Source organism: Macaca nemestrina, chromosome 3 (assembly GCF_043159975.1).
Source record: "Macaca nemestrina isolate mMacNem1 chromosome 3, mMacNem.hap1, whole genome shotgun sequence".
Classification (NCBI taxonomy): domain Eukaryota; kingdom Metazoa; phylum Chordata; class Mammalia; order Primates; family Cercopithecidae; genus Macaca; species Macaca nemestrina.
The window spans coordinates 191,437,553-191,458,527 of record NC_092127.1 but is presented as its reverse complement, the minus strand read 5'-3'; the positions used below and the strand labels follow the sequence as shown (position 1 = coordinate 191,458,527).

Here is a 20,975-nt window from a genome sequence, read left to right as displayed (position 1 = left end):
ATTGATTTGATAACTCAGCCAAATATTTATAGTTTTAAGTATATATCTTGATGTTATTAAAAATGGGAAAATATTAATTTTCTTGTTTAACTCTTTCGTGGTGTGTCCTGATTTGTGACAAGACCCAGAGTATTGTCAGGTGTCAATTGGCATCACTCAGTATTGCTACAGGTGATAAAAAAAAAAATCACGCCATGCATTTTGGGGCAGTTAATTAAGAATCATCTTTTCCTGAGCTTTCTTTTCTGCTTTTACTGTGTGGACAGCTGACAAGAGAGCGGGAGTTGGGCTTGTTTTTAAGTGGGTTTCTCCAAGCCCAGCAGTCTGTGAACGCTGCTGTTTCTCTGTTCCAGGTTCTCACCCTGCTCCTGCTCAGCGTCCCACAGGCACTGCACAGAAAGGCTGAGCTGGAAGTCCCACTGTCATCTCCTGGGTTTTCTCTGCTCTTTTATTTGGTAATCTTGGTTCTTTCGGCCGTTCACGTCATTGTGTGCACCTCAGCTGAAAGTTCGTGCTACTTCTGTGGCCTCTCGTGGCTGGCAGCAGGTGGGGTGATGGTGCTGGCCTCGGCGCTGCTGTGTGTGGTCGTTTCTGTTCTGACCAACATGCTCGTGGGTGGAAACGCCTCCAGGAAGGTACGTACGGCTGGTTCCTAGGAATGTGATGTGGTCCTTCTGCTCAGGCTGTTCTTGTTGTTTCAGGCTGCCTTTCATTTATCAGACTTCCGTTGAACACCTGGTGTGTGCCAAGTGCTGGCAGTGCCCTGGACAGGGGGCCTCAGGGAAGGACTTGGAGCAGCCTTATCCGAGGCCTCAGGGTGTCCTGACACAGGTGTTCACATCTGTGCTGTCAGGTCACATGCCTTAGTTCTTGGAAAGCTAGGTTCCTGCGACTGTCACAAAGGCGATTGTAAAGAGCTGGTGGTCACAGAGGAATGAACCCCCCACTGAGGGGGTGCGTGAATCAGACAGCCTCCCAGCAGAGGCGTGGGAGCTGCAGCTGAGGGAAGAAAAGACAGTTGTCCTGGACACTCAGGAGGGTCAAAAGGAGACTTGGTCGCCTCACTCATCCTGCTGCCTCCAGAATGCATCCTGCCTCATCAGGTCCAGATTTCTTTCCAAGGTGGATGTTTTCTGTTGGAATTCTTAGTCTTTGGCCTCGGACACCTTCATTTGTTAGCTGGGGAGTGGTGGCGAGGCAGTGGGAAAGAGGCGGATGGTCGCACTCAGATCCAGAGTCCAGGATGAAGTGACTTAGTGCAGTGGCAGCAGGACTGTTGGCCCCCACCCCAGCCCTGCGCAGCCCTTATCCGCTCTTGGCTTGAGCTGTCAGAGGCCCTGTGCTGAGTGTCTGACCAAGACACAGCGTTGTGATCAGGCCACAGGCTTCCTCGGAGCCAGGATGATCTGCATCCATGCTCGCACCTCGGGCCTACCTGGGCTCATGCTCTCTCTCCCTCTATTGAATTAGTACCTAGCCGCACGCAATATATAGTTATCAAAAGAGTAAATGGCAATAATTGAGTCCTCATCTTTGATTTTGACTGCTTTAAGTTCGTATATTTAAGGGACAGTACTGTGATGTCAACTTTGTCATTTCAACAGAATTAACCATTTTAGTGGAAACTTTCTGGATTTCTGGAATATTCATGAGAAATTCGAGGTCTGGTTTGGTGGGATGTATTGTTGGGGTTCTTTGGTTTCAAGAAGCAGGAACTGGCGATGCCCATCTGAAGACCAGAGCTCTTCAAGAGCCTGGACGCGGGAGCACGGAGGGCCAGGGCCAGGAGCCTCTGGGCAAGCTCTTTGGGCTCCATCACTGCCCAGAGGGTTCTGACCATAATCAGTCTTTGTCGCTCAGCTTGGGCCTTGCAGTCCAGTGGGAGGACATGCTGGCTGGCCGTGCTGTGTCCCGGCTCCCCTGCCTGGGCTGAGGGCGTCTCCACTTCTGCAGGCTGCGTCCCAAGAGGAGGGTTCCTGCCATTGGAGCAGAAGGGGGCTGTTCCAGTGTAGGGGCCCAGGTGCTGGGTGCGAGGAACAACGGTGTGTGTCCAGGGCATTTTCTGCTGTGAGCAAGGACTTGACATGCCACAAGATGTGCGTAATTATCAGACTGTCTCTTACAAAATGTGCTTTGCTTTTTACAGAACCCTGTGCATCCCAGCTCAAGGTGGTCAGAGCTAGACCTTCTTATTCTGCTAGGGACGGCGGGCCACGTCTTGAGCCTGGGTGCCAGCAGCTTCGTGGAGGAGGAACACCAGACCTGGTACTTCCTTGTGAACACCTTGTGTCTAGCTCTGAGCCAAGAAACCTATAGAAACTGCTTTCTGGGAGACGACAGTGAGCCTCCATGTGGCCTCCGTGTGGAACAAGGGCTTGACGGGGCCACAGCAGCGTGGCAGGACGGGCCTGCCTGTGATGCGCTGGAGCGAGACAAAGGCCACAGAAGCCCCTCTGCCTCCCAAGGGCTCAGAGGCCACGAGAAGTGGATGGTGCTGGCCAGTCCGTGGCTGATACTGGCCTGCTGCCGGCTGCTGCGCTCTCTAAACCAGACAGGTGTGCAGTGGGCTCACCGGCCTGACCTCGGCCACTGGCTCACCAGGTGAGAGCATGGGCCTGTGGTCACAGGCCAGACTTTCTACAGCCAGTTGGTCACCTGCCAAGCTCTTCTTTTTCTAAATTGAGATCATTTTTCATATTAAGAATGGGATAGTATTTTGAGATCTGAAGAACTGGGAAAATATACTAAAACCAGTGTTTTTACTAGATACTAGAATTAGTGTAGAGAGGTGAATTTATTTGGGGGCTGGCCTAATAGGTTTGATTTATTAGTGCTGAACCACTGTAACTCTTCGTGATTGAAACCTTGTGTTTCAATGATCATGATAGAGTAAAGATGTCATTTCGGGGTCAGGCTTGCTAATGGTTTGTTCTGGACGCCCCGTCCATGCCCAGGCTGTGCCCCCGCCCGTCACTCAGCGTCCCCCTGTGTCAGGCCGTTCCTGCGTTGCTGTGAAGAAATACCTGAGGCCGGGTCACGTGTAAGGAAAGAGGCTCATCCTGGCTCTCAGCTCTGCAGGCGGCACGGGAGGCATGGTGTTGGCATCTGCTCCTGGAGAGGCCTCAGGAAACTGGCCGTTATGGCGGAGGGCAAAGCAGGAGACAGCACTTCATGTGGCGAGAGCAGGAGCAAGAGAGGGATGGGGGAGGTGTCTGGTGCTTTTAAACACCAACTCTCTTGTGAACAGCCAGAGGGAGAATGTGCTCATTACTGCGAAGATGGCACCAAGCCATTCATGAGGGATCTGCCCCCATGACCCAGACGTCTCCCACCAAGCTCACTTCCAACCCTGGAGGTCCAGTGTCTTTTTTTTTTGAAACAGAGTTTCAGTCTCACCCATGCTGGAGTGCAGTGGCACAATCTCGGCTCACTGCAACCTCTGCCCCCCGGTTCAAGAGATTCTCCTGTCTCGGCCCCTGAGTAGCTGGGATTACAGGTGCCGCCACCATGCCTGGCTAATTTTTGTGTTTTTAGTGGAGACGGGGTGTCACCATGTTGGCTGGGCTGGTCTCGAACTCCTGAACTCAAGTGATCCACCCACCTCGGCCTCCCAAAGTGCTAGGATTACAGGTGTGAGCCACTGTGCCCAGCCTGAATGTCCAAGTTCAATGTGAGATTTGCAGTGGACAAACATCTAAGCCATGTCATTCCCCCAGACCCATATCCCACTGCCGATGATCCCCAGGGCAGCAGCAAGGATGGGGTCAGCCAGGCAAAGTGGGTGCAGCGTCTGTGGGTCAGCTTTGTCCTTAGCTCCCCTCCTTTCTCCTCTCCATCCTCCCTTTTCTCTCTCCTCACCCTGAGGGTAAGAGCCGTGTGGAGGAATTCAGCCACCTCCTGAGCCTTTCATTGGCAACTGGAAAACCGCCTAGAAAGTGTAGCAAATCATTTCAAGCAAGGCTCAAAATAAGTATAAGAAACTAGGACAGAAAAATAATTAAGATTTGTCTAGACTTTAAATTTTAATTATCTGGCAGTGAAGACTTAGGAAGCTAAAGTAAAAGAAGAACAGCAAAATGAAACAGTATCTGCGATGAGAGTAACAGGCACGGGTTGTGGTCTCATCACTGCAGAGAACTCCTATAAGAAATGCCAGCAGAAGGAAAAGAGAAATGCCCAGTCCTAGTAATGAGGGTACTTCCGGTTAAATGACAGGGTGTGACTTCATACCTGCTGAGGCAGAGAAACAGAACTGAATGACGAGACTCAGTCTTGGTGAGCATGTGAGGATTCCTGGGGCCACGTTAGTGTCACGGTTCTTTTGGAAGATACTTGTAAATTTACATCAGAAGCTGCGAAATTACAGATTCTTCTGATTAAGTAATTCTTGTGGGAGGCTAAGCATTAACTAAATTACTAAAACCTTGGTAACCAAAGTCATCACAGATCGGGTCCTTCAGGTAATCTGCCTGCCGTGTGCCCACACATTTCCTTTCCAGAGCAACCCCGGAGAGAGGACTTTGGTTGGTCCCCGCTCCGGAGGTGAGGAAGCGGAGGGGGAACAGGCTGACGGGAGGTTGTGCTGGGCACGCCAGCTTCGGGGTCGGATCCCAGGCATGTAGAGCAGGGTGTGTCACGGAGCTCCGTGTCCCGGAATAGCACTGTGACACCTTGTTCCTGACTTTCCTGGAAAGTTAAAGCATTAGGAGAGAACTGGCTGGCTTTCCACCCCACATGCAAGAGTCATCCCCCACCGCGTTATCCGCAGTTTTGCTTACCCGAGGTCAACCGTTGTCTGAAAATATTACAGTATTTTGAGACAGCGCACATTCATATAATTTCTGACAGTAACAATTACATTGTTATAATTGTTCTACTTTATTATTATAACAGTCCTGAAGATTGTGTAAAAACACGTGCCATTTTAAAAGTAACAATACAAAAAAACCCAGGTGCCCCTTCCTGGGGTGAGGCCCAGGCCCCCGTGTGGCCCCAGTCTCCCCCTCCCATCCTGGGAGGCTTTGAAGTGAGAGCTGCCATGAAAGAAACAGAAGGGAGCCCGGCCGTCACTGCCTCACACTCAGGCCAGGGCTGGCTGGTGCTGCACCACTGCAGTGCGGTCAGGACTTCAGTCTCTGCTCTCTGACGAGCTGTCAACCTCTGCACCATCTCCTCACCCAGGAGCAGGTGACGGCAGACCCTGTGAGAAGCCATGTGGGTCTAGGGACATGTCGTGCGTTACCGAGTTAATGGGAGAGGGTGGGAGGAGGAGGTGAGCTGGTAGATGCAGGCCTGCTCCCGAGAGGGTGCCAGGGGGCAAGAGGACTCTTTATATATTTGTTACCACCTGGCCTCTGGGCATCCAGATCTGATGATGGGAAACCTATTTGTGAATGAGAAGTGAGAGTTCAAGTTGACTGTCCTTTTTTTTTTTTTTTTTTTAAATAAAATGAGGTCTCACCATGTGGCCCAGGCTGGTCTCAAACTCCTGGCCTCAAGCGATCCTTATGCCTCGGCATCCTAAAGTGCTGGATTGCAGGCGTGAGCCACCACACCCCACTGAGGTTGACCGTCTTTGATTTGTTACACTTTAAGAACCTTCGTTTGAAAATAAAAACCGGCCGGGCGCGGTGGCTCAAGCCTGTAATCCCAGCACTTTGGGAGGCCGAGACGGGCGGATCACGAGGTCAGGAGATCGAGACCATCCTGGCTAACACGGTGAAACCCCGTCTCTACTAAAAAATACAAAAAACTAGCCGGGCGAGGTGGCGGGCGCCTGTAGTCCCAGCTACTCGGGAGGCTGAGGCAGGAGAATGGCGTAAACCCGGGAGGCGGAGCTTGCAGTGAGCTGAGATCCAGCCACTACGCTCCAGCCTGGGGGACAGAGCGAGACTCCGTCTCAAAAAAAAAAATAAAAAATAAAAAAATAAAAAAAAAAAGAAAATAAAAACCAACAATTTCATGTAATCTTTGGTTTTTGGGAAAATCAGCTATTTTTTAATACAGTTCCTTGAAAGCCACTCGGTGTAGATTGATCTCATCGCTGTTTGTTTGCTGTAATGCTGGCATTCTCCATCTCATTTCAGCTCTGATCACAAAGCCGAGCTCTCTGTCCTGGCTGCCATCTCCCTCCTCGTAGTTTTTGTGCTGGTGCAGAGGGGGTGCTCCTCTGTGTCCAAGGCTGCCCTGGCGCTGGGGCTGCTGGGCGTCTACTGCTACCGGGCAGCCATCGGGAGTGTCCGGTTCCCGTGGCGGCCGGACAGCAAGGACATTTCCAAGTAAGTTAAGTGCGTGGCAGACATGGGGCGCATAGAACCACTTCACTCTTTGATGGACTGAGAAGACCCTGCCAGTCTTCACAGCACTGGAGTTTGGTGTTTGTGAATTGGGATTGTGTCAACAGCTGCTGGAGTGTAACTGAGAAAACCCCCCAGCCCCGTTGTTAGCACTTTTTATGTTTTATGTGTTACTTTTAGAAGAGAAATCACTTGGAAGTAAGATTTTTTTAAATTTAAAATGAAACCTTCAGGGTGTGTGATGGGACAGACAGATGAGTATGAATCGGTTTCTAAGTGAGTGGCAGCACGTGATGACCAGGGTTCTGTTTCCTGGTCAGGATGTAATTGGCGACAAGGACGACAGGTGGATATTTCCCAGCGGTTGGGAGATGAAGCTTGCTGGAAAATCACACTGTCCTCATAATTTACAACGAGCCCCCGTGAGGGGCCAGGAGCTCCTGCCGATCGGTGGGAGGGCTCAGTCAGGAGGACCGTTTTCTTCGTGTCAAGGCAGCCGTGTTTCTGATTTTAACGGTGTTGTGGTGGTAAAGCAGGCTCCTTCTCATCCTCAGGAGTGGGATGAGCAGAGGCCGTTCTGGAGGGCAGCTTGTAACGTGTGGGTGACCCTCTATTTAAATTTATATAGCTGACTCTATTTCAATTTACCTCAAGAATATAAGCAGAGGCAGGAGCCTGGGATGGGACAGAGGCACGCCCACTGAAGTGTCCTTCACACTTGCAAAAAGGAACTACCAGGGTAATTATCCAGCAACAATAAGTGATCCTCTCAGTGAGGTCACTGCTCTGTAAAGGAGTCTTCTGGTTGTTAGGCAGCCTGTTTGCACAGAACAGAGAAGCATGTTGTGGAACAGTGGGCTGTAAAACGGTGGTATGACCCCAGCTTACTAAGTGTGTACCTGTTTTTTTTTTTTTCATACTTAATATGAAAGACTACATACTTAAAATACTGATGATTATATTTAGGACCCGAAATCATAGATTGTGGTCTTGCTTTTTACTTATTTTTGTATCTTAGCAATGTCTACAGTTAACAAGTGTTGCTTTTCTAATCAGAGCAAAAGTCAAGGTGACTGCTAAGGGCTGTGGCCAGTCTGAGGAGTGGCTGTGGGGCTCCGGGGCACTCCTGGAAATACCTCCTGGCTGAGTGGGGAGTAAGGGGTAGGGGTTAGGGTGAGCTGAGGCCTGGCTGAGGCAGTGGCAGTGTAGCAGACCCTCAGTGTGGAGAGGATGCTGACGGGCAGGTACCAGCAGTGTTCTGTGGAGATGTCTCAAAGACTGTTGACTTTGGAATCTGAGACTTTGGGCTCATCCAAATGGATGTTACATTTGGGGGTGTGTGTTTAGGATGCAGTGCGTGAATAAATTTGTTTCCTCGCAGATCTGTGCACTGAATTTCAGCATCACTCATCTGAAGACCTTGGCCCTCTTCCCTTCCCTGGCCTGCTTCCTGCAGCATGTAATTTGCTAGTGTCCAGAACTAGCCAGTGTGCCTTTTCTTTCCACACGCACTGCCTGGTTCACCTTCTTCCTGTAAAGTGCTTCCGTCCTTTGTCCCCATCTGTCCCGATTGTAAATAGGTCCTGGCCGCAGATGCATCCTGGCTCTAGATCATTGTAACAGCTGCCTCTCTCCTGTCAGTCCCTCAGGCGTTGCCATCCACTGATAGTCTGAAATCCTTTGCACTCAGTTCCTGACTCTCCTCCACTCAGAAGCCTAGGGATGGCTGGAGTGGAGGTGGAAGTGGGGTGGGCCTGGATGAGCAGGATCAGGTGCTGCCTGGCCAGGGGAGGAGGAGGACCCACCAAAGGCCCCAGATGATGCCTGCATCTGCTCACCACCCTCCTGCTCACCACCCTCCTGCTCTGGCGTCCTTTCTTGACACAGAAACCAGTCCCTTCTATGAAACTTCTCCAGTGATTGTGACCTTTGCTGATTTCTCCCTTCTTTGAATGCAGATGGACCTACAATTCACTCTCAGCTTGGCACACACCTTGACCTGTGGGGGTTGCCAGGTGTCTGACCCCAGCTCCTCAGCCAGGATGTGGGCCCCTCGTGTCAGCCACACTGCCAGGCACATGGTATACAGCGCTCAGGCTGTTTGAACTAAACTGATCAAAGTTTAATTTCTTAATGTACAAAACTTTCTAAGAAAATCTAATATAGGAAAATTTAGTTTTCACAATATTACGGTGATATAAAAAAACTATGATTATTTTAAATGATCACCTTTTGCAGGATATATGAAGTATTTCATTTACAAAATTTATTTAAAATACTATGTTTTAGGAACATACGTGTTTTGTAATATGAAATTTTTTGGTAATTGTATCCTTTACAGATAACTATCATAAGAGTACTTAGTATTTACTGAGCTTACTGTGTGCCAAACACTCTCTGCATTGCCTTGCTTAATTCCGAGGATGACTTTGTGAAGTGTAGAACCATTTTCTCTCCATTTTACAAATAGCAAAGCTGAGGGTCAGAAGTCTTGATTGACACGCCCCGAGTCGGAGAGCTAGTGAGCAGCAGGGCCTGGGCTGAGCAGAGCTCTGCCTTTGTCCAGAGCCCGCGGGTTGGACGACTGCACCATTGCGTGTGCGCCTGTAAACGTGCAGGTGCTTGTGTCCCCATAACTGCATGTGTGTGTACCTGTAAATGTGCAAATGCTTCTTTAAATCTGCCCAGTTGTACAGTTAACGTTTATGAACTTACGGCAGTTTCTTAGAGGTGAATCTTATACCAGTGCATTGGGTTTTTTTTAATTGTGCAAAGCAGGCGGGCCACGAGGGCACCTTGGGTGGTGCCACCAGGTGATCCTTGGGCCAAATGAGCGAGATCTCCCTGAAGCCAACCCCAGCAGAAGAGTCTGCACGAGGACACACCTGTGGGCCATTGGCAGCGGCTCCTCAGGGCTGCTGTGCGGGGGAGACATGCCCTCTGCCGTGGCGGGACCTGGGGGGTAGGGAGGGTGCCGCGGCTCCTTTAGCCAGCAGTGCTGGGACATTTACTGGTTCCCTAGGCAGATGGGTGTGTTTTTCATGGGAAAATGTTTTTGAATTTTTCTCACTGGTGCTAATGAATCTAACTTGTTTTGCTTTTTTTTTAGGGGTATTATTGAAGCTCGTTTTGTTTATGTCTTTGTCCTTGGCATTCTGTTCACGGGCACCAAAGACTTACTTAAATCTCAAGTCATTGCTGCAGACTTCCAACTCAAGACTGTAGGTTTGTGGGAGATACATAGTGGATTAGTTCTTCTGGCAGCCTTGCTCTTTAGACCACATAATCTTCCGGTCTTAGCATTTAGTCTCTTGATTCAGACTCTCATGACTAAGTTCATCTGGAAGCCCCTGAGGCACGATGCAGCTGAGATTACTGTGATGCATTATTGGTTTGGGCAAGCCTTCTTCTATTTTCAGGTAGGTTTTCATTATTATCATGGGTAGAAGACTTCACTTTTTACATATTTATTTTGTATTTTTCTTTGAGAAAATTTTACCAGACGTTGGAAAGTTACAATGTTTGTTTAGCGAAAGAACTGTCAGTATGGCATGGTGAATGATGCTGAACTCTCGGGTGTATTTTGTAAGATAAAGTACAGCCGGTCGTTTAAGACAGACGTCCCAGGTGTGGATGTGTGGGTGCTTAAGACAGCGAATTGCTGCTCTGCCGGGCCAGGCCTGGGTTTATTTATTACAAGCAGTTCAGGAAGCACAGACATCCCATTGTTCACTTGCTTCATTGATGGATGTAATAATTGTTCTCGTTCATGCCCTTTGCCCCTGGTGTCTGGGCTGTCCACACTGGGGGCCATTTGTTCCCCCCGATTGTTAGCTCCCTGAGGCCTGGTGGGTCACAAGGGCTTCTGTCCAGTGTAAAGACCCATCTCAGACAAGCCCAAACCACCTCAGTTATGAAGAGACATAGATGGACAGGTAGACGGGGCCTCAGAGGGATCCAGCCTCATCCAGCCTCCCGGCAACCTCAGGAGAGCGGGCACAGGCCTGCTGGTTCCCTTCCAGCCCTGACTCCCAGGCTGAGTCACTTTGCACCAGCTGAGCATCGTGGTTCCATTTTTGTCTTTACCGTGAGGTCTGTATTTTCTTGGTGTGCACCGCTGTCTGCCTCTCCGCTGTCTCATCCCAGGAGGCTGTGCAGTTCTTTGTGTCCCGACAGGGCCTCTCCTCCATCCTCTCCTCCTTTCCTGGTGTTCCCAGCCTTTCCCATGGAACAGCCCACAGTTGCAGGATTTTCTGTCTGTATGTCTGTCCCTCTGATCCTGAAGCCCAAAGGAGGGGTAGGCGTGACGTTACAGAAGTCTGTGTCTTCAGGTACAACGAGTAGGTGGCCAGTGGCTAGTGGCCAGCTTCTTAGCCCTGTCCTAGTGCTTCCCCGACCCTTCTGACCCACTCAGGCCCCTGCAGGTTTCCCTGCCATGTCCACACAAGGCACAAGGGTGTCCCCAGCAGAACTGCAGGCCTGGATGCTGGTGTCCAGCACGTTCAAGCCAGGTGGCCTCCAGCAGGCTCTTGTCACACCTTCGTTTCCTTATCTGTAAACCGGGGATAGTGGTCTCCTGGCCTCCCCAGGAGCCAGCCCTCCCTGGTCTCCCCCCTCTCCCCACGGCTCCTGTTTTGAGGCTGAGTCTGCTGCCCCTTAATGTTAGATCTCCTTCGGGAGGAACCTGTGGCTTTGCTGCCCATCCCTGATTCCTGCCCTCAACTGGGCAGTTCCTTAACAGACCAGGGATCAGGAATGTGACTGCCCTTGCTCATCTGCTGGCCCTCCACGTTCACCCAGTCCCCGGGTCTCTCTGCCTCCGTTTCCTCCCTGTTTGATGAGGATAATTACGAAGCACGTCAGGACTGTTGGCTTAAATGAAGTCATGCAGGTAAAGCTGCTGTGCAGCTACGGACATGTCAGCATGGCTGGCAGTCTCTGTGCCTGGCTGAGCCTGCTCAGAGCCACAGTGGCCTCCCAGGTGTCCTCCTCCCCTGCTCCCATCATGGCATCTGAGACTCTGTCCCTCTGCCGCCCTCCAGGGTCTCCTGCTGCTTCTGCCTGTTTGCTGTCTCCTCAGTCTCCCTGCAGAAGGGCTTCCAAGCAGAGGAGTCACATGACTGGGGAGGTGCCTTCCAAGAGAGGCGGTAGCCGCGAGTCCAGTGGGTCTCAGGGGAAGCGAAATCGAAGGGCTGGGGCCTATGACAACAGGGATAGGAGTCAACGCACATCTGTGAGATACTGAGGAAGCAGCATCAACATGACGTGGGGACCCCCTGGGCCCACAGTTGTCTGCATGGAAAGGGAGGAAGGAGTCAAGCTGGTAAACACCCAGCCAGTGTTTTGTGGACATGAACAGTTCTGATTCTGGAGAGGGATCTTTGTTGGGCTTGGGGTCATTGGGCTTGATAGAGATATGTGCTGTCAGACTGTAGATGTCCTGAGTTTCTGAGGAAAGGTCAGCATGACAGGCAAGTGACAGACATCAGAGTCAGTAAAGACGGAGTGTGGAGAGGCAGGGCCTGGGAGTGGAGAGGCAGGGCCTGGGAGCAGAGAGGAGGGGCCTAGTAGTGGAAGGTTGTACTCTTGGAGTGGAGAGGCGGGGCCTGGGAGCAGAGAAGCAGGGCCTAGGAATGGAGAGGTGGGGCCTAGGAGTGAGTGGAGAGGCGGGGCCTGGGAGTGGAGAGGAGGGGCCTGGGAGTGGAGAGGGGGGGCCTAGGAGTGGAAGGGTGTGGTCTTAGAGTGGAGAGGCAGGGCCTAGGAGTGGAGAGGTGGAGCCTAGGAGTGGAGGCGGGTTCTTGGAGTGGAGAGGCGGGGCCTGGGACCAGAGAGGCAGGGTCTCTCAGAAGACCTCTTTTTGGGATCCAGAATCACTAGGAGCAGGGTAAGCTGTGTGGCATCAGCCCTTGCATGCTGCAGAGAGTTACCTACCAGGGCTGGGCCGGGACTGGCCAGAATCTTGACAGATGAAGTTTGACGAGACCAAGTGAGTCCTCATGGTCTGATACGTAAACCAGATGTGAGTTACCAATTTGTACCAGGGGCTGTGCTCCCCTGGCGACTGGCCTGCCCTCCTCCATGTAACCCACTCGCAGTGCCTCACTGTAGATGGCACCTGGCTGGGTGCCCGTTCTAGTCTTCAGCCCAATTACCCCCTTGGCTGGGCCCAGCATCTGTACCTCTCAGGGCCATATGCGCCCCCTCGGATGGGGGTCCTTGAGGGGAGGTCCATGGGCTTAAGAAAAGTCGATGGGTCTGGACAAAGGTCTGAGATGTGCCGCAGTCAGCCAGCCAGTCTGTGTGTGTGTCCTTCCTCAGAGGAGGCCACAGCTTCTGCACGGACAGCTCACGTGCCCCTCCATAGCCTGGGCACTGCAAGCGGGGGAGGGGGTGCCACCCAGGCAAGGCCAGCTCAGCGGTCTGAAGGAATGCCTGGGCAGCCACCTCTGACCACACGTGTGTCTGTGCTGGCATGGTTATCTGGGCTGTGTACACGTTTCACGCTAACATCATGGCTGTTGATGCCACGTGTTGTGAGGCCTTAGTCAGCTCTTCTCCTGTATTCCAGGGCAACTCCAACAACATTGCCACCGTGGACATCTCCGCAGGGTTCGTGGGTTTAGACACCTACGTGGAAATCCCAGCCGTGCTCCTGACAGCGTTTGGGACGTATGCAGGGCCTGTGCTCTGGGCCAGCCACTTGGTGCACTTCCTGAGCTCAGAAACACGCAGGTGAGGTGCCCCTCTGCCGTTCAGCACAGTTCTGGGGGCCGGCTGCCTGGTTTTAAGGGTCATACTTTGTTCCATATGCAAGGGAGTCTGAGCTCCATGGATCCAACAGTCTTTTCAACAGTTTTCTTTTCCTTAAATAAGCAACAGTCCAAAGCTCAAGGGCCAGAGGCCAGCCTGGGCGGTCCGTGTAGGGCCAGGGTCGGGTCTGACGGTGTCTTGCTGGGCTCCCCGGGGTCGGGTCTGACGGGGTCTCGCTGGGCTCCCCACAGTCGGGTCTGACGGAGTCTCGCTGGGCTCCCCACGGTCGGGTCTGACGGGGTCTCGCTGGACTCCGCGGGGTCGGGTCTGATGGGGTCTCGCTGGGCTCCCCACGGTCGGGTCTGACAGGGTCTCGCTGGGCTCCCCGGAGTCGGGTCTGACGGGGTCTCGCTGGGCTCCCCAGGGTCGGGTCTGACGGGGTCTCGCTGGGCTCCCCGGGGTCAGGTCTGACGGGGTCTCTCTGGGCTCCCCACGGTCGGGTCTGATGAGGTCTCGCTGGGCTCCACAGGGTCAGGTCTGACAGGGTCTCCCTGGGTTCCCCAGGGTCGGGTCTGATGGTGTCTCGCTGGGCTCCCCAGGGTCGGGTCTGACGGGGTCTCTCTGGGCTCCCCAGGGTCGGGTCTGACGGGGTCTCTCTGGGCTCCCCAGGGTCGGGTCTGATGGGGTCTCTCTGGGCTCCCCACGGTCAAGTCTGACGGGGTCTCGCTGGGCTCCCCAGGGTCAAGTCTGACGGGGTCTCGCTGGGCTCTCCAAGTCACACCAGCACATGGTTTCTAGAGACACCGGAAGGAAAATTCCTTTCCTGCCACCCCGGGTTTATCTGCTTGCTGGTGGCCAGATGGAGGGTGGCTAGTCCTCCCCTTTGGGGACATGAAGATAAAAGACTGCTCTCGGCCCCCAGAGACCCTGGTGGAGCGCGCAGGACCCTGGGGAAGGCTCGTGGTTGGGGCCGTGCCTGTTTCGAGTCGTCCTTGAGTAGCTGGGGGCGTGTGTCTTCTACACATAGGCTGATGAATTGGGTTGGAAAAACGAGCGGGGGGGCGCACAGGGAAGTTCAGAGACCTGAGTCCCGTCCCCTGTTGCTGAGAAATCCCTTCAAGCTGCGTCTGGCCTGCCCTCTATGCTCTCCTGCCTGGTCCGCCTCCTTCCCTGGTCCACCTCCTTCCCTCCAGTGAGCCTGAGGTCTCCTCACTGACACCCACACGTCTCCTGGCAGCTTTGTGCAGAAGTTCCCCCAGGGGACCCCAGATCAAGGGTGCAGCCCCCCCAATCCACACACCTGTCTCCTGGCACTTTGTGCAGATGTCCCCTCCCCTGGGGGACCCCCGATCAAGGGTGCAGCCCCCCATCCACACGCCCATCTTCTCTGCAGCATTCCCACCGCCGCACGCACTCTGCTTCCTCATGATGTTTCTCTCTTGCTCCCCCAAGAAAGGCGGCTTCGTGAGGCAGGGGCTTCACCAGCTCTGTTCACCACAGCAGCCTCCGTGCCTGGCCTGGCGGAGTCAGGCGCTGGGTGGAGTGCAGGGAGGTTGATTCTGTACCTCCCAGCTTGGTCTGGCAGAGACCCCAGGGCCTGCAAAGTTACCTGACTCACATGTGCCTGGTTTTCTCGTCTGTAAAATGGGAGTTGCTGGGGGCTCATTGGGGGGCACTTAGAAGTGTTCACAGCCTTGGAGGGGCTAGTGGCCCCTGCAGCATCTGCCAGAGTGCCCCGTGCTCCACGCTTGTCCTTGCTGCCAGCCACAGTCACGAATCCCTGCAGCACCTGTGTGTTTCTCCGGGTGCTGAAATTGCGTCCCATGGCGCGGCCTCCTCCACAGCAGGCGAGCGTCTGAGGCACATGCTGGGTGGCTTTCGGCACGTCAGCCAGAGAGGCCCCAGTCCTGCCGGGAGCCCCAGGGAGCGCGCTGTGGCCTCTGCTGAGCAGTGAGGCTGGAGGGCTTCCTACGTCCTCCCATGACTGAGCAGTCTCTGGCGGTGCTGACTGCTGAGCCCCCATGCCAGCCCTCCCAGGACACTTAGAGGCTTCTCCTGCGGAGCTCCCGGTGACTCCACAGAGCACTCTGCACGTTTCTGTGGCCCCGCTCTGCCCTCTGGCTCTGCTCCACAGCCTCCTTCACCAGTTCATCCTCTCAGCTCCACCCAGGCCCTCTCCCTACTCCCCTCCCCAGACCAGCTCCTGAGACCCAGGCCACAGGGACCCTTGCCCTTGCCTCCAGACCCAGATGCCCAGCCCCCTGTCGACATTCCACAGAGGTGTCCTCGGGCTAACAGGACTGAGGAGCCCTTTACAGGACATGTGGGCAGGGCCCACGCACCCGGGCACACACACCTGTGCCCTGCCTTTGAGCTTTTCCCACCCTAAAAGGAGCTCCTGGCTGCTCACCTCCTGTGTTGAGGCTCTCACAGCATGAATGCTTCTGAGCCAAAGGAACCGTCCAATCCACCGTGGTGGAAGCGCTCACGCCCAGCCGACTCAGCGGGCCCGGGCTGGACCCCTCAGTTACTCACAGGTTTCTGTAAGGGGTCGGGGAGCATTGGCCTTGCTTTAGCAGTGGTAGGCATGTGCTTCCCACAGCTGACATGGGAGCCTTTCCAAGGTGAGAATCGCTTCCTGGCCAGACTGCCAGACTGCAAGCTTCCCAAGGACAGGAATACCTGAGATTCACCTGTGCTTTCTTCAGGTGCCTGTGGACGCTTGACACGCCCACTTTGGGGCAGTCTGTGGACAGACCCCCGTAATTTACAGTCACCACTGAGCTTGTCATCACAGCAGAAAGCTGAGGTTCGGGGGGCGGAAGCCACCAACAGACCAGCCTGGGAGACACGCCCCGTGGCGGGGCTGTGTGGAGACGTCCGTCCTGACTTAGGTTCTGTGTAGAAACAAACGTCTGCCGTGAGACCCCTGCTCAGCGCCCGCCAGTCTCTCAGCAGCTGACCTGGGATGTCTTTCTCTCATTGTCTGAGGCCAGCTGCGCGCTCACACTGGGCTTATAGAAACAAGAGGCCCCGTCCTCGGCCGTCCGGGGTGGGCTGTCAGCACGTCGTGTGGTCAGGTGTCAGGACAAGCGGGCGTGAGCGCGTGGAGGTGCACCCACTGGAGAACGGATGTGCTGCAGCTGTGCACGGCATGATCAAGCACTTGCTGTGTGGACGGCACACCTGCCAGTGGCCAGCTGGGGACTGAGGGCTGGAAGCACTTGCCCGGCTCCTCTCTCTGTAGGTTTGGTCATTGGCCTTGCAGCTGCCCTGGGGCTTGCAGATTACAGTTTGATGGACCAGGCACTTTTCATCTCTTACATAGCCAGGCAGTTTGTATTTGGGAGGGAAAAAGACAAATGAAAGCATTTTTTTAAAGTGAGCTGAAGGCATTTTGATCAATTGGAGAGTATCATATGATACTTTTCCTAGTCAAGGAGCATTTCTCCTTCATTTTATAGGGTTTTCTCCTTCCCTTTTAAAAGCTTAAAGCATCAAGTTTTACTCGTGGTTTCTATTTTGTTTCAGTAGAGTAGAAAAACTGTAACTAGGTCTAAATGGTAGACAGAAAATACATTTCCAGCAGGTCAAAAACGTGGCCCTGAGTGGTTGGCAACCCTCTGTTCCGGGGGCTGGCGTCGGGCTGGCACCCTGGGCTGCCTGCTCCCCTGCAGTGCACATGGCTCTTTGCTGAGGTGGTGGGAACTGCAAGCCGCCATCTTCTAGATGGGTAACGCTAAAAACTGTTAAACTGAAGTCAAGGTGGTACCACGTCTAAGCCACAGCTTCCTGCGCGCTATCTGGGTAGGATGGGGCCACGGCCCACTTAGCCATGAAGCTTCCTGCAGAGTCTCTTCATCTTTTCCCAGGTGTTGCTGTCACCAGGGGGTGTGTCGAGGATAACTTGGCGTCCACCTCCCTGTGGGTTCCCCGCCCGTGGGACTAGATGCCAAGTGGTGACCAGCGGTACGGGATTGGGGGACCCGCCTAAGGAGCCTGGGCCTGGCAAGGAAACAGAGGCACCAGGGCCGCCCACAGGGAGATCCCAGGGTCTGAGTGTTTGACCGGAGTGCATGGCAGGCTGAGGTGAAGGAGTGTTTGGAGAAGCCAGGAGGAAGCAGGGGCCCTCCAAGGCCTGAGATGGCGAGCCAGTGAGGGGCTGAGGTGAGGCTGTGGAGGGGTCGGCCTGAGCTCCCTGCCAGAGACAGTCGCTGGGAGCACGAGGTACCAGGCACCTCCAGCCAGAGACAGCCCCGTCCTTGGCCCTTCGTGGCTGTTGACGCCCTTTCCTGAGCAGTGAGCACTGAAGCAGGATCCGCTTACAGGACACCCTCAAGTAGCACCTGGCGGAGCTGCTGGGCTGACAGGACTGAGGAGCCCTTTACAAGACATGCGGTGGGGCCCACACACCCAGGACACACGCCTGTGCTCTGCCTTTGAGTTTTTCCCCACCCTAAAAGGAGCCCCTCGCCACTCACCTCCTGTGTTGAGGCTCTCAACAGCATGAATGCCTCTGAGCCAAAGGAACTGTCCACCATGGTGGAAGCGCCCACACCCCGCCCACAGTGGATTTTATTTTATTTTATTTTTATTTATTTATTTATTTTTTTTTTTTGAGACGGAGTCTCGCGCTGTCACCCAGGCTGGAGTGCAGTGGCCGGATCTCAGCTCACTGCAAGCTCCGCCTCCCGGGTTCACGCCATTCTCCTGCCTCCGCCTCCCGAGTAGCTGGGACTACAGGCGTCCGCCACCTCAGCCGGCTAGTTTTTTTGTATTTTTTAGTAGAGACGGGGTTTCACCGTGTTAACCAGGATGGTCTCGATCTCCTGACCTCGTGATCCGCCCGTCTCGGCCTCCCAAAGTGCTGGGATTACAGGCTTGAGGCACCGCGCCCGGCCCCACAGTGGATTTTAGAGGCGCCTGGCTTTGTGTCAGCAGTGCCCTGAACGTCTGCACACTGGCATGCTTGCACGAGCGTCTGCCTAGTCAGCACAGGCTACCCTGTGAGTGCTGGAGGTCATGCTTAGGGAGACCAGGCAGCCGCGAAGTGGGACTTGCGGAACAGAGAGCACAGACAGGTCAGCTCAGCACTCGCTGCTGCTTTTGCGGTGAGGCCACAAAGCCAGAACTTAGATTTGGATCCTGGAAGGCCCGGCCTCTGAAGGTCTGAGGGCTGCCCCTGGGCCCTTTCTAACAGGACTTGATCAGAGGTCATGGATGAGGCATGGAAAGTGCCCAAATAATGGAATTTATCATTTTTCTTTTTTTTTTTTTTTTTGAGACGGAGTCTCGCTCTGTCGCCCAGGCTGGAGTGCAGTGGCCGGATCTCAGCTCACTGCAAGCTCCGCCTCACGGGTTTGCGCCATTCTCCTGCCTCAGCCTCCCGAGTAGCTGGGACTACAGGCGCCCGCCGCCTCGCCCGGCTAGTTTTTTGTATTTTTTTTTAGTAGAGACGGGGTTTCACCGCATTAGCCAGGATGGTCTCGATCTCCTGACCTCGTGATCCGCCCGTCTCGGCCTCCCAAAGTGCTGGGATTACAGGCTTGAGCCACCGCGCCCGGCCTATCATTTTTCAATAATCACAGACTCACGGGAAGTTGCTTTGAGGAAGAGATTTATGTAATGTGTTGGTGGGTTGAGAACTAGGGGAGTACATTAACGTACTTCGAGGGGTGGCTCTTCCGAGAATGCTGTCTTTCCCTGTGGATTTGCTCAGCAAACCCCGCTGGGCCATTGTCCCCAGACCAGATGGACTGACGTGGTCCTCCACACAACAGCAGGGAGAAAAGCTCAGAACTTGTATTTATGTTTATTTGTATCTCGCCCTTTTGTGATTTTCGGTTCATTGTTTGTATTTTATAATGCATGTGATATGGTAGCACATGGATATGTAATTTTTATTTTATTTTATTTATTTATTTTTTTTTTTTTTTTTTTTTTTTTGAGACGGAGTCTCGCTCTGTCGCCCAGGCTGGAGTGCAGTGGCCGGATCTCAGCTCACTGCAAGCTCCGCCTCCTGGGTTCACGCCATTCTCCCGCCTCAGCCTCCCGAGTAGCTGGGACCACAGGCGCCCGCCACCTCGCCCGGCTAATTTTTTGTATTTTTTAGTAGAGACGGGGTTTCACCGTGTTAGCCAGCATGGTCTCGATCTCCTGACCTCGTGATCCGCCTATCTCGGCCTCCCAAAGTGCTGGGATTACAGGCTTGAGCCACCGCGCCCGGCCGGATATGTAATTTTTAAATACCTGTGCAAAGTCTGGGGGTGCGTTTTTCAGAGCTGTTTTACAGACAATGGTGGCAGACGGTGGCACTGCTGAGCAGTTGGGGCTGCAGCTCATGTCCCCTCGGGCGCCTCCATGCCTTGTGGAGACGCAGACCTCTGCCCATCCCAGACCAACCACATCCAGATTTCTGTGGGGAGGGACTCCAGAGTGGCACTTCCAGCACACACTGTAGGTGATTTTTATATACAGTCAAATTTTAGAAGCATTTCTGGAGAGCTCAAGGTGCGTGTATGGGACGTGGTGGCCTTCACCCATCCTTCTTCTGTTTACTCTGCTTCATTTTTCTTTTTTCTTTTTTTTTTTTTTTTGAGACGGAGTCTGGCTCTGTCGTCCAGGCTGGAGTGCAGTGGCCGGATCTCAGCTCACTGCAAGCTCCGCCTCCCGGGTTTACACCATTCTCCTGCCTCAGCCTCCCGAGTAGCTGGGACTACAGGCGCCCACCACCTCGCCCGGCTAGTTTTTTGTATTTCTTAGTAGAGACGGGGTTTCACCGTGTTAGCCAGGATGGTCTCGATCTCCTGACCTCGTGATCCGCCTGTCTCGGCCTCCCAAAGTGCTGGGATTACAGGCTTGAGCCACCACGCCCGGCCTACTCTGCTTCATTTTTCTTCATGAATTTGCCTCTTCTTGACATGTTATGTATCTGGTGTCTCCTGCCTCCTTCACTAGAACACAGCCTCCAAGGGGGCAGGATGGGTTTTCCCGTCTCCCGGGCATCTGGAGAGGCACCTGTCCCAGCACCATAGTGACTGGATGTGTGTGCGGAAGAAGGAACACGGTGCCCTCTAGTCCAAGGGCAAGAGCTACTGGAGTCTCTTTGAAAGTAAAAGTGTTGTTACATGCGTGGTATGTAAGTGGCATGTGCTAATACACATTTTCTTTCTTATTAACAGCAGTTCAGCACTGAGTCATGCTTGCTTCTGCTACGCGCTGATTTGTTCTATTCCAGTTTCCACATATATCGTTTTGGTGACATCTCTGCGTTATCATTTATTTATATGGAGCGTATTTTCTCCAAAACTTCTCTACGAGGGAGTGCATCTGCTCATTACGGCTGCTGTCTGTGTATTCTTCACGGCAATGGATCAAACCAGACTCACACAGTCTTAGACTAAGCTGAACACTGGAAAAATAATACATGCTTAAAGTCTGCTGTTATTCTAAAATGAAAGATGTGAATTCAACAAAGTTGATGAATAACTAATTTCTTTGACTACTATACTTGAATTTAGACTAAGTAGTAAATAGTCTAATAAAATGTCACTTTAATATACAGTTTGTATCATATTTCCCCTATTGACAATCACTCTGGAAGCTTCTGAACTTTTAATTTCCTCTGAATAAGCTATGGTATGACCCAAATATGTGTGTTTAAATCAATGAATGAAAAGGTTCTGGCCTTTTTTAGAGAGTCCAGGAGCTCTGTGGGAGGAGGCACCTGGATTACCTTACGGAGCACTGAGCTCTTAGAATCCTGCAAACCACTGAGGGCCCCAGGGAGCTTTGGTTTATGAGGGTTACAGGTATCAGTGTTGATGGCATTTGAGATGAAAACTAAGATAAAAAAATGACTCATTTATAAATAATCTTATTGCATATTAATATAATACTTGAAGGAGAAATAACTATATTTTCCAAAAC

At 53.0% G+C, this 20,975-nt stretch overlaps 1 protein-coding gene across 11 annotated transcripts in view; it reads left to right on the top strand.

Annotated features, from left to right (window-relative positions):
* The window catches only part of LOC105483808 (phosphatidylinositol glycan anchor biosynthesis class G (EMM blood group)), a 45,605-nt gene extending 24,996 nt beyond the window's left edge, over window positions 1-20,609 (top strand). For 4 of the 11 annotated variants that reach the window (XM_071093939.1, XM_011744777.2, XM_024793379.2 and 1 more), the window contains exons 8-13: window positions 354-635; window positions 2,147-2,601; window positions 6,087-6,278; window positions 9,406-9,715; window positions 12,865-13,028; window positions 20,228-20,609. In XM_071093939.1, the coding sequence (XP_070950040.1) occupies window positions 555-635; window positions 2,147-2,601; window positions 6,087-6,278; window positions 9,406-9,715; window positions 12,865-13,028; window positions 20,228-20,444 (1,419 nt within the window). In that variant the 5' untranslated portion in view covers window positions 354-554 and the 3' untranslated portion in view covers window positions 20,445-20,609. Of the gene's footprint in view, window positions 1-353; window positions 636-2,146; window positions 2,602-6,086; window positions 6,279-9,405; window positions 12,283-12,864; window positions 13,029-20,227 lie in introns of those variants that run through there. The other 7 variants (XM_011744784.3, XM_071093940.1, XM_011744778.2 and 4 more) reach the window with 6 other exon arrangements.
* Window positions 20,610-20,975: the final 366 nt, after the last annotated feature.